This window comes from Podarcis erhardii, assembly GCF_964252035.2.
Source record: "Podarcis erhardii genome assembly, chromosome: 2".
NCBI lineage: Eukaryota > Metazoa > Chordata > Lepidosauria > Squamata > Lacertidae > Podarcis > Podarcis erhardii.
Window position 1 is genome coordinate 97512210 of NC_138498.1, and position 13225 is coordinate 97525434.

The 13225-nt window shown below is 41.1% G+C and overlaps 1 protein-coding gene and 1 long non-coding RNA gene across 2 annotated transcripts in view; one reads left to right on the forward strand and one right to left on the reverse strand.

Moving 5' to 3' along the window:
• EIF4E3 (eukaryotic translation initiation factor 4E family member 3) overlaps nucleotides 1–3783 on the forward strand; it is a 25317-nt gene extending 21534 nt beyond the window's left edge. The window contains exons 6-7 of the mRNA XM_081853962.1: nucleotides 1802–1957; nucleotides 2072–3783. Of these exons, the coding sequence (XP_081710088.1) occupies nucleotides 1802–1957; nucleotides 2072–2118 (203 nt within the window). The 3' untranslated portion in view covers nucleotides 2119–3783. The remainder of the gene's footprint in view (nucleotides 1–1801; nucleotides 1958–2071) is intronic.
• On the reverse strand, nucleotides 3148–11743 carry LOC309337496. Its single transcript, XR_014154360.1, has 2 exons — nucleotides 11640–11743; nucleotides 3148–4598 (listed from the first exon to the last, which is right to left on the reverse strand). It is a non-coding gene; the product is annotated as an uncharacterized lncRNA (long non-coding RNA).
• Between the last annotated feature and the right edge of the window lie 1482 nt (nucleotides 11744–13225).

Genomic DNA, 13225 nt, shown 5'->3' on the forward strand with positions numbered 1-13225 from the left:
ACAAAGTGACTCAGAGGAAGAAGAGAGAACCTAGAAGAAAGAGGTTGCTCTTTCATTGGCTGCCATCACTTTTGGTCATTAACAGTGGAAAGGCATCCTCCTGCTGTGTTGGTTAATGATTTGAAAGGAGTAGTTCTTGACCAAGTCAAGACAAATAAAGCATAAGAAGGCAGTGGTGCTTTGGCAAAAGATTCTGCCTCCCTTAGTGCCTGATTATGCACCAACAGAAAGCCTGCACCACACACTGCAATCAGGGTCCTAGAGATGTTAGGCGCTCCAGCTTTACACACAAGATTCATGAATCATGCTGATGTTCTTTGCATCTCTCTAGATTTCCATGCTTTTATTTGGAAAATAGGCTTACCTTCAACAACAAAATACAAATTCTATTAAGTTTCATATATTAGAATATCAGTGTTGCCAATCATGCTTAGATTTAGTCTTAGTGATTTTGGGACCTCTCTAATTGTCTAAAAACACAAAACAATGCAATTGTTGTACCATTTTACGTTATGTCCACTATATATAGTGATTGGGATGTCTAAATAGTCCCCCCTCCCTGAATAATTAGAGCAGACAGAATTATACTGGTGGTTAGGGCAGTAATCATGTATACACTTACCTGGGTGAAAGTCCATTGAAATTAACAGGATTGTCTTCTGAGAAAACATGCATTGAGCCAGGCATTCAGCTACTGCCTGACCATGTTTGGTCTTTTTGTGTGTGCATGTAATATATAAAAATCAGATACAGGGCTCAGCTGTTTACATTATCCCCATAATGTGGTTTGTGACCTTTTTACTGGTCTGCACTTTTATCTGTAGTGTCATATTTTCTTATGTAGCACTTCTTGCGATAATGCTAGCAAATAGCATTAGAAATAGGATAGGTGCTTTTCTGTGTTAAAATCTGAATTTGCCTCATTGGTCTCCCTCCCCGGCTTTGTATACCCAATATAGTTCCAGCCATAAATAAATAAATGGCCTTTTATAGGTACACTTATTTTACAGCAGGCATCCCCAAAACATCTGGAGGGCCGCAGGTTGGTGATGCCTGTTTTACAGTGATAGAATAAGTACCGTAGATTCTGGCGTATTAGGCGACTGGGTGTATCAGACGACCCCCCAAATTGGCAGCTGCAATTTGGGGGTTCATCTTATAAGCCCAGTCGCCTAATACACTGGGCAGCTCCGCACCGGGAGAAAGCCGCCCGGCGCGGAGCCCGCCGCCGGCTGCTGTTGCTTTGGAGCTGCCGCAGCAGCAGCAGCAGGCGGGCTCCTCTCCGTGCTGCCCATACCCGGCGTATAAGACGACCCCTGGCTTTTTAACCTCTTTTCTGGGGTTAAAAAGTCATCTTATACACCGGAATCTACGGTAATATGTGTCAATGGGTAGTAAAATAAAGTAATGTTATTATTTGATTGGTTTGGAAAGCCATGCAGGGTTGGATTATTTGCCATCTCCCAGACCCCTGTGGTTCAGTCAAACCCAACAAAAACAAGCCAAAAGCACAAACAGAGCAGCACATTTCAAAAATCTCTATGATAAGCTTAATACTAAAGTTACCTATTTATAGGTCTTAATTATTGAGGTAGAATTTATACCAGTTACATGGGAAAGTTGAACAAAAAGCATGTTTACAGTAAAATTCCACCACCTCACAACATGTCCTTTAGGACTAATTTGTTGTTTTTTATTCATGGTGTGTTTTTGAGTTGGGGTTAAGAGTCCATACTGGCTCCAGTAACAAAGATAGTTTTTAGATGATGATGATGATGATGATGATGCTTTCTCTTGGCAGGTGATGAAGTAATAGGAGTTAGCGTCAGTGTCCGTGATCGGGAAGATGTTGTTCAAGTTTGGAATGTAAACGCATCGTTAGCAAGTGAAGCTACAGTTCTAGAAAAGATCTATGAACTTTTGCCCCAAACATCTTTTAAAGCAGTTTTTTATAAACGTAAGTAAAAATTGTGCATGTAGCATGAAGCAGAGTGTGCTGTCCAAATTATTTTAATCAACAAAATGTATTTAATACTTGCATATTTAATAATTGTGTCATCTTGCCTTTCAGCTCACAAAGAGCATCATGCTTTTGAAGGTGGACGCAGGAGACATTAACACAGGAGACAGTCCTGAACTCAATGTAATTTTTAGGTTTTTTGGGGGTTTTTTTGAGATCATCACAGTGAAAAGATGGACAAAAACACTTGCAAAAGCACCACAAAGCCTGGTTATTTTAGATTGTTATATTCCTCTTGAGCTGGCGCTATTCAAAAGCAAGGAGTATTGCTGCCTCAGTTGCTGATTGTGATGTTTCCTTTCATGACTGCTTAACAAAAAAAAAGGTCACTTTTACTTAGTATTCCTTTCTTTTTAAGGTAGAAGACTTTACAGTTAAGTAGTTTACCATACCTAGTTCAAATGCAAATATGCACAGGCATGATATGCTACTCTTTCTAGACTTGCTGTACCTAGAGAAATTAATAGCTTTGTGAACCATGTTTTTCTGTAATACTTTGCTTTGAGACATTCCTATCATGTTAAGAGATACACACAGATTTGTCCCCTAGAGAGGTTGTAATTTGCACTGTCCTAATAGGCAGTGGGAGAAATCCAAGGGGAATCCTGCTCAAGCTCCATGGAAATGAATGGAGCTTGCACAGTACCTGGGTTGCTTCCAATGTCCTCTGCTTATGCACTGATAATGCGCATACTGTAAATATATTTTAATGATCCCTGAACAGAGCCCGTAGACTGAAAATACACTTCTGATGTGACTAATTTTAAACTCTTTAGATACAAGCCGCTTAAAATAAGGGGCTGGTTCTCACTTGGTGATGGCCCATATCTGTCCTGAGAGCACGGGTAGGCTTGAAGCTGGACATTGCTCAGGTTGAAGCATTGTTTGTGATGATGTATCACTGTTGATTTCTGTGATCATAGTCACACTGCAACAGATGCAGTTATGCTGATTATGGTATGGAAGCTGCCATCAGGTGTGGAGCAGTCAGTTGTTGATTGGCATTTGTTTTTAGCTATTTCAAATACCTATTGGGGGTGTGTGAATGAAATCACAACTCTTTGTTCCAGAGGTGCCTAATATAGTTTGAATTAAAAATAATAATAAGTATAATATTTCTTTTTAAAAAAAACAACAACACCAAAACTTAAACCCCTCTGCTGTGCTCTCACTTAAAATGGGAACCTTAACAAATCTCCTTTAGCAAACTTTTTATAAAACAGATCTTCCCTTCTTACCCCCCTGCAATCATATCAGATGTGTTCTTCACCCATGAAGGTCAGTATCAAATGCATAGTAATTTTTATTGTAAACTTAACTAGTTCAACTGTATCTAGTTGCAAGCTATGATGGCGCCTTAAATACATTTTTCGATAGAGAAGAAAAGTTGATTACACTTTGAAGCATGAATGTGAAAATTCTCAACATTAGTTTGTGTGTGTTTTCCTCCCCGCACTAATTATTGGAGTTTTTGTTCTGCTTTTTATTACAGTACCAAAGATTTATTTAGTTCCTCACCATGAGGTAGAGGAATGTGCATTCTCTTCTAGGCAGCATTACTGGATTAGCATTTAGTATTTTGGAAATCGTTCTGACTGCACTGATAACAACCCATTTAATCCTACAAGAGGCAGCCATTGGAATCCAATGTGTTTCTAAATGAATCAATTTCCCCTTTTTAATTTTTGTACTAGTTCATTTGTATTTATGAATTAAGATTTGTGCATTTTAACTAGCATTATTAAAAGTTTTATAAACTCGTACACATCTATTCAGAACTGCATTTATTATTGGGTTCTCTCTCTCTCTCTCTCTTTATTTAAAAAGAAATATAAGTGTTCTTCAAGGCCACCACCCTGATATGCTATTTTTATACATAAGAGTAAACATTTGTCTATATTTTTCAAAGACCTAACAGTACAGCATGTCCACAGTATTTACAGAATCAGGACTGAAGAAGCCATTACTAAAATTTCAAAAAGGACTCATAAATCGCTTTCGTCTCATTGAGGAAACATTGGAGAGGCAGCTCAGCACTGAACATCACAAGATGCTCTAGTCTAAAACATGGGTAGGCAAACTAAGGCCCAGGGGCCTGCCCCAGCCCAATTGCCTTCTAAATCCGGCCTGCAGACAGTCTGGGAATCAGCGTATTTTTACATGAGTAGAATGTGTCCTTTTATTTAAAATGCATCTCTGGGTTATTTGTGGGGCATAGGAATTCATTCACTCCCGCCCCAATATAGTCCGGTCCCCCAGAAGGTCTGAGGGACAGTGGACCAGCCTCCTGAAAAAGTTTGCTGACCCCTGTTCTAGAATATGTCACTGTCATTCTCTAACTTTATTTTATTTGGCTTCCATAGCAACATAGTAAAGTCCCTCTTAGACATAGGCATGCACCATGTACAATAAAACCATACCATTTAGCAACCATACGTGCGCTGGTGGGACGTCTTTCCTTTTGGCCTGTTGCCAGCAACAGAGGTGACTCAGGAGCTGACAATGAACAACCAGGAACAAGACCTTGGAGTCATAGTGGGTAGCTCAATGATGATGTTGACCCACCAGGGTGCAGCAGCTGTGAAAAAGGCAAATTCCATGCTAGGGATCATTAGCCATGGAATTGAAAATAAAACTGCCAATCTCATTATGTTGTCATACAAATCAATGTTGTGGCCGTATTTGGAACACTGTGTACAGTTCTGGTCATCTTGCCTCAAAGAGGATATTGTAGAATTGGGAAAGGGTTTAGAAAGAGGCAACCAAAACGATGAATGGGGTAAAGTTTGGCACATCTTAGTTTAGAGAAAAGGTTGGCGTGATAGAAGTCTATAAAATTATGCAAAGCGTGAAAAAAATAAGAGAAGTTTTCCTCCCTTTCATAACACTAGCTCCTCCACGCCAGCCACTCTTGGATGGCACTGATTGTATATGAGTCCAACTCAGAGTGACTTTTAGCCTGATTGGCACCGAAACAGTCTTGGCTGCCCTGATGAACAATGCATACTGGGGAAAAGGCAAAGGAGTGTCTTGTTGGCAATTTCCCAGGATTTCTCATTGGTATCTGACACCCATCAGCCACGGTATCCTTCTGGACTCATCCTGGTATCCTTAGGATACCTTGGCTCCCGAATGCCTTGGGAGTCGAATGTTCCGGCTCCCAAACAATCAAAACCCGGAAGTGATTGTTCTGGTTTTTGAATGTTCTTTTGGAAGCCGAGTGTCCAACGGGGCTTCCACAGCTTCCAATTGGCTGCAGGAGCTTCCTGCAGCCAATAAGAAGCTGTGCTTTGGAAGTCGAATGTTTCGGGAGTCATATGGCCTTCCAGAATAGATTCTGTTCAGCTTCTGAGGTACGACTGTAATTCTTTTCCTACCTGCCGGATTAACTCCTGAAAGTAGTGTTGGGGAATTCTCACTCCTTGTTTTCTGACACTTGTGCTGTGAAATACTGCAGTGCTGTTTTTGTCCCCCGTGCCATGAAATGTACTATAACAACAGCACCAAATGAGGTCGTTTGGAGTGAGGTGTTGTAACAGTCATAAATTATATTTCCATTTATATAGTGGAAGTGTGGAACAGGTACTTTTGTTAGCATTTCCCTCCTCCGTTGCTGATGTGTGACTGTTACATCACATGTCTGTGTTTACTTTCTAAGCTTGGAAAGCCTGAGAATGGAAGCTAGCCTTATCTCTTCCGTTCTGTTGTGTTTTTGTACTTTTTACTTTCTGTTCTCTCTCGGAGCTGAAGTGAGAGGGTGCCATGATCACTTTGTCCCGTATATACTGCTTAATAAAAGCTTAGAATGAGCACACCCATCTCCACTTTGTTTCTGCTAATCTCTGCTGAGTGTGCGTACACATAGGCATCTGCTATGTGTCGCTGGAGTGCCCAGGGACTGATAATTTGTGGACGTCCCGGATCTGTGCAACATCAGGAAGACGTCCAGAGAGGTTTGTCTCATCGCGGGGGCTGTGTATTCTGCCAACCTCATGGTGTAGTTAATGGACTGGATGAAGGTGGACAAACTATAAACTCAGAGTTCATCCCAACAAAATGGAAGTACAGTTAGGGAGGGGAGGTGTCACTGGATCTGGGTGGTGACGTTCCTCTTTGTTTTGGGGTTTCGTTCCCCTTTGACAATTCAAGTTTGCAGCTTTGGGATGCCCCTTGATCTAGCCCTTATTTGGTTGGTGTAAGTGGCTTTTTTGATGTGGAGCACCTTTCACCAGTTTAAGCTGGTGCATCTACTGCAAGTGCCTAGTGACAGCCATGCCCTCGTGGATCTGGAGCTGTCCTTGAAGACTATTCAAACAGTTTTTCTTTTTAAAATAATTAACTGGCTAGCAAGGTTTCTGAGCACAGCTCAATATTACTGCGTATGTCCTATAAAACCCTATATAGTTTAGGGCAGGCATAGGCAAACTGGGCCCTCCAGATGTTTTTGGGACTACAACTTCCATGATCCCTAGCTAACAGGACCAGTGGTCAGGGATGATGGGAATTGTAGTCCCAAAACATCTGGAGGGCCCAGTTTGCCTATGCCTGGCTTAGGGCCAAACGTTCTGAAGGACCACCTGATTCAAAGTAGGTTCTTAGACGCCCTGTACCTCCAGGCTCTGATATAATGTGGTTTTTAATCTGTAATAAAGCCTTTACTGTAGAGGTGCTCTGGTCACAGAATGCCCTCCACTGGAATTTGGTTTCCTTTTTACCTGGTTTCTAAAATTTTATGTTTTCACAAGCTTTCAATGAGATGATAATTTTCCGCATTTGTGTGCTTGCTGATTTTACTTTGTTGGCAGGCTTCTGCAGTGATTCCTGCTTTTTCTCTCTCTACCATTTTTGCAGGGTGATGGTGGTGGTTTTTTCAGTGTTGAAAGGCAAGATTAAAAAAACCAAAACACAATCCATCTTGCAGCCCCTCACCTGCATCAGATGCCCTTGGTGCACGAGGAGGAGCCATGCCAGATTTGGGTGAGGTAATTATAGAATCATAGAATCATAGAATTGGAAGAGACCATAAGGGCCATCGAGTCCAACCCCCTGCCAAGCAGGAAACACCATCAGAGCACTCCTGACATATGGTTGTCAAGCCTCTGCTTAAAGACCTCCAAAGAAGGAGACTCCACCACACTCCTTGGCAGCAAATTCCACTGTCGAACAGCTCTTACTGTCAGGAAGTTCTTCCTAATGTTTAGGTGGAATCTTCTTTCTTGTAGTTTGGATCCATTGCTCCGTGTCCGCTTCTCTGGAGCAGCAGAAAACAACCTTTCTCCCTCCTCTATGTGACATCCTTTTATATATTTGAACATGGCTATCATATCACCCCTTAACCTCCTCTTCTCCAGGCTAAACATGCCCAGCTCCCTTAGCCGTTCCTCATAGGGCATCGTTTCCAGGCCTTTGACCATTTTGGTTGCCCTCCTCTGCACACGTTCCAGTTTGTCATTGTCCTTCTTGAACTGTGGTGCCCAGAACTGGACACAGTACTCCAGGTGAGGTCTGACCAGAGCAGAATACAGTGGCACTATTACTTCCCTTGATCTAGATGCTATACTCCTATTGATGCAGCCCAGAATTGCATTGGCTTTTTTAGCTGCCGCGTCACACTGTTGGCTCATGTCAAGTTTGTGGTCAACCAAGACTCCTAGATCCTTTTCACATGTACTACTCTCAAGCCAGGTGTCACCCATCTTGTATTTGTGCCTCTCATTTTTTTTCCCCCAAGTGCAATACTTTACATTTCTCCCTGTTAAAATTCATCTTGTTTGTTTGGGCCCAGTTCTCTAATCTGTCAAGGTCGTTTTGAAGTGTGATCCTGTCCTCTGGGGTGTTAGCCACCCCTCCCAGTTTGGTGTCATCTGCAAATTTGATCAGGATGCCCTTGAGTCCATCATCCAAGTCATTGATAAAGATGTTGAATAAGACCGGGCCCAAGACAATTAAACTAGACCTTTTGAACTGTGTGCCTAGAGAAATAATAACCTGTCCCTTGAATGTGCACGCATGTTCAGTAACATTCAGAGTGGCTGGATAGGTCCTCCCTTAAATGCTCGCTCAGTCCGTTTTTCATTTTCTTTATTTTTCTTGCTTTTGGGCAAAACTGGTATATCTGGACATTTTGAGAATGCTTTTTATTTATGCCCAGATATCTATACAAAAGTATGCCATGTTTAAAACCAGTGGGACTTAATTTGTAAATATCCTTAGGAGTGTGCCATTAAGGTACTCAATAACTCTGCCTCTTGCTCCAGTGCTGCCACAGTACAGCTCAGTTAATAGTGCATGAGACTTTTAATCTCAGGGTAGTGGAAGTTTCCTGCATTGCAGGGGGTTGGACTAAATGACCCTCATGGTCCCTTCCAATTCTACGATTCTCTGATTCTCTGATTTTGCTCTCATGCGCACAGTCCTTCTGCTTCTGCTCTCGCCTTGGCATAAAAATATGCTTTGGTCCTGTTTAACGCTTCTTCCAAATGAGATGGGCCTCTTCAATGAAACAGAGGGCTCGATGGCTCCCCGGAGTACAGCTTTGCAGTTAACACAATGCCTTTTAATTGTAAATTCCTCTTAATAAGGATGAAAGGCTGTCTGCTGGGCCAACTAATTAAAGAGGCGTCTACAGCAGTAATTACATAGAATTCTGCTGCACTCACTTCATCTGAAGATGTCAGAAACCTGAGGTAGGAAAAGTTCATATTTCCCATTACCTCAGTCTCTCTCCTCCCTCTGACCCACATGTCTAGTTTTTCCCCCTATCCACCTTATACCATTCATTATTAGCAGATTTTGTTTTCTTTTCCTGATCTGTCATGAAATGCCTGAGGTTTGTTAAGAATAGCTCTCTTTTCTCGCTCTTTGTTTTCTTGAAATTTGATGAGTTTGGCATATCTCTTGGCTGTGGAACCACTACTGAAAAGGCCCTGGGAATGCCCTCCCTGTTGAGGTGTGCCTGCCTCCATCCTTACTAACTTTCAGGAGGGATATGAAAACATTCCTGTTTACTCAGGCATTGGGGTGGCTGATGACATCCACAAGATCCCTGGATGGAAGAATAATTGTAACTGCTTTTAGAGATATTTAACTGTAGTTTTTTCTAACATTTAACTGTGTTATAACATTTTTGCTTTGTTTTTTAAAATTTGCCTCCCTGAGCTGCATCAGGAGGAAGGTCGGGATATAAATTCAATATGTAATAAATGCTGTAATTGTAGCAATTCAATAAGGCTCAGATGCTTCACAAGGCAAGGCAAGATGGGCCAACTTTGCTGGTCTCAAGCACTTCATGTGAATGTGCAGAACAAATGCATGGAAATGGCTCTAATAATTTCTACTTCGAAGAAACTCTTTTTGAGAACTGTCTGCATCACAGCAGAGAAAGTTAGCCTTTTGAATCTACATGATCTTACATGTATCCATCATATTTTTTGTGAGATGTTTCCTCTTTTTTTAAGAATAATAATAAGCACTTATTCAACATCTTCAGAAATGCTATGATTTGAAAGCTAAACCGTGTTCTTCAAGTTCACTTCCAGTTAGAGCAATTGACTCTTTTTTTACATCTTCATATTACGCATTGAAAAACATCTGGCTCAAGAATCGCTGACAGCTTAGGAGGATTGAATTGTCCCACTGCGCTAAAGCTGAGGCTGTTACTGTGGATCTCAAAACACTCCTGCCTTGGATAAAAGGATTTAACTGGATGGAAGTAAAACGGGGAGGGGGAACCAGAAGACAGCAACCTGCTACTTGAGAGACGGTACATCAAGGACCTGTATCTGTTACAACTGCCGAGTCTGCCTTCACTCATCTCCTGAATTCCATGTCTTACATATTCTTCAAAGGAAAACTCCAAAGAGATCACACACTTCTATCAGTGCCAATTAATTAAATGTTGTCCTCCTACATAGTGGGTACAAAGGAGCGGCAGCTCCCCAAGGACCGTGTCAATGCATTTTTCTGCCAACTGGAAGAGGTACAGAGGAGAATGGTTTGTGTGTGTTTCCTCCTGCCATGGGATCAGCTTGAAGAGTTACGAACCAGGAGTGGGGAGGAGGGAAAGAGAGACACACAGACTTGTTATAATGCAAATAACTGAATGCAAGAAAGAGACACAATAACTGACATAGTGAATTACTTGTATAAACATTTTCACATGTACCTAAATGTCAAAATTTATCTTTTTTCTTTAATTAACAAAAAGAAAGTATCATGAGCAGTTTTGAGTGCAGAACAGTTCATCTTCCCCTTGTGATAATTTCTCATAGGATGCCGGGGGAGTAGGAGGAGAGATGAGGGAAATTAGATAAAAGAAGTAGAGGAGGGATATCCCAAATTTTGATCTAAAAAAATCATCGTCAATCTTAACTACACTTAACTCTGACAGATCTCCTAATTTTCCTAATTTGACAAGTTAATGAAGAATGAAGTTCTGTCGAAAATCTCATGCAACTTGAAACAGACTTAAAATCTGTGGTATGCCATTGTGGGTAGCTGACAGGAATTGGATTTAATGTGTGAACAATGGTTCCTAAACTAAAGAACAGCGTCTCTGCCAGATTTCAAAAGACTGAAATAAGGGGTTAGACTAGATTACTTTTGAGGTCTTTTCAAACTTTTGTGAGCCCTAAAGCCTTCCCCACTACAAGAGTATGAAATGATCATTCTGGTGGTCATTCTATAGGACAAAAAAATACCATCCTTTCTCTCCTCAATTCCAAATTCTCTGCCCTTTACCACATCTCTAAGTCCCACAAATGACTTACTGGAGCAGGCTCTCTTGAGGTTCCATCTCTAGGCATCAAGCAGAATTAAATAGTAGGTGGAAAAAGTGGGTGGATAAATGAAGCTGAATGTTAAGACAATTCGGGACAGACTGAAGAAAGCACTTCTTCACACAGCACATAGCTATGGCTGCCAAGTTGGATGGCTTTAAAAGAGGATTAGACATATAGGCGGAAAAGGAAGCTATCTGTAGCTACCAGCCATGATGTCTATGTACTACCTCCACTTTTGGAGGCAGGCAGTATGCCTTTTAAGTACCAGTTGCTGAAAACTGCAGGTGGAGAGAGGGCTTCTTAATGCTCAGGTGCTGCTTGCAGGCTTCCCATAGGCAACTGGCTGTCCATTGAGAACCAATGAAGGGAAAGTCCTCTGGCTGAGACCCTTGATAGCAGCTTCCAGTCAGAATAGAACAACACACTGGGTTAGAATAGAAGAACACACTGGGCTAGATCTGTCTTGTGCTCCTGTGCACCTATGTGGCCAAACCACTCACTTCCCCTTTCATGTTATAGTAAACTGCACACAGGAAACCGCACCATCTGCCTGGCTACTTCAGGGTTAATGTTGTAAAGTTGTAAGACTGCCATTGAGTGGGAAAGCAAGTGCTGTCCTTTTGAAGGTCAGCTTATTTTAGTACAGTACATGGAGCTCATTTCTAGAAGAGTTAGGAGAAAGCCAGGCCAGTTTGCAGTAGGCAGTCATATTGTACTTATCATAAAAATCAGATCCATTACATTTATTTTATTTTTGTTTCATAAAATTTATACACCACTTGATTGTAAAAAACAACAACAAAACCCCTAAAAATAGTTTGCAAACATTTATGTCTCACCTTTACACCAGGGTTTTCTAGGCAGTCGACAAAATGCTATCTATGGTTAGGTTGGACAGCAACAGCTACAAAACAGAGAAAGCGAAACAAAAATGAGTGGAACAGCAATGAAACTTAGAACAGCAGTGTTAACATTTTCTAAAATTGCTGATTGAATAAATATATTAAAAGGTCCTTTCCAGGGAATGCATTTTTGCAGGTATTGTTGATACTATTAAAAATAAATCAATATTAGTGTATCGCCTAGATTTTTTTTTAGGGGCTTCAGAATGATATGCCCAAAGCACTGCAGAAGGTCATGCTTTAGGGAATATATTAAGAAGCACGTGAGCACTGAAGAAAGGAAAAAATGCAAACTAGAGTTGTATTATATTATCCTTGGATGAGTCTACGTGTGGATTTCCACAGAGGCTGGGGAAACCCAGCCAGATGGGCAGGGTATAAATACTGTAATAATAATAATAATAATAATAATAATAATAATAATAATAATAATAATAATAATAAATAACGGAGGGTTAAAAAAGGTGACACATAAAAAATAGCAAGCCAGACAACTTAAAAGGCCATGATAAAACAATGTTAAATTAGATTCCTGTTATTAGTGGCATGGTACAAAGTAGATATTAAGGTATTTTATGTACTCTGGTGCTTTAACATAAACCTGGAAGCCACTCAGGAAACAGTAACTCTACAAATAAGAGAATGCTGAAAAGTTTGGGTTTGGCATACGCCCTCATGATTCCACTTGCTATATGGAAACTGTATTGTGCTTGGCTGCCAGTTGCTTGCATCTGCTACATAGACAGAGAAGCAGAGGATTAATGTCTTGAAAAAAAGAAGAAAAAGTTAATCCTCTAGGAAGGGTAGTTAAGAGCCGAAAATGCGCTAACGTCTCTCAAGTGAGCAGTGATCTGTATTCCTCCTGTAGAATTGACACCACAGCCCCTCCGAAGCTGTTCTGCCACAGACAAGCCAGTCAATGGTATTTCATGGTTTACTGATGCCTAATTTCCTCTATCAAGCCTCCAAACTGTCTGCTTTTAGTATCAGTGTCTATGACACGTTATCTGTGATAGAGAGGGGCTGGGAGAAATGCTTTCCGCTACAGCTGCTGTCAATAAAACTCCATAAATCAGCGAGCCAAGGCAGGCTGAAGGCAAAGACCAATACATGAACCATCCATCACATCCTCAAGTAGCACAGAACCTGCTTCGGCAAAAGCCTAGAGAGGAAAACATGAATTTGATTGTAATTGAGGACGGGAGTGATGGGTTTATAACATCATGATTTTGTGCGAGGAAACCCATTAGGTTATTTTTATCTATATAGCTCATTGCAGTTCTGTTCTTTTAACTTCCTGTAATGGACATCGGACTGTGTGTGTGTGTGTGTGTGTGTGTGTGTGTGTGTGTGTGTGTAAAGCAGCTAAAGCCCATTCCATGCACAATACTGTCCCAGTTAATGCATATGAAAGGACTAGGTCATAACTGCAGCCTGGGCCCTCAGTGAAGCTAAGCCTAAGGTCATCTGAACCAACATTTTCTCCTGTCCCATTTCTTGCTTCCCTTGCCTCTTCTAATTTC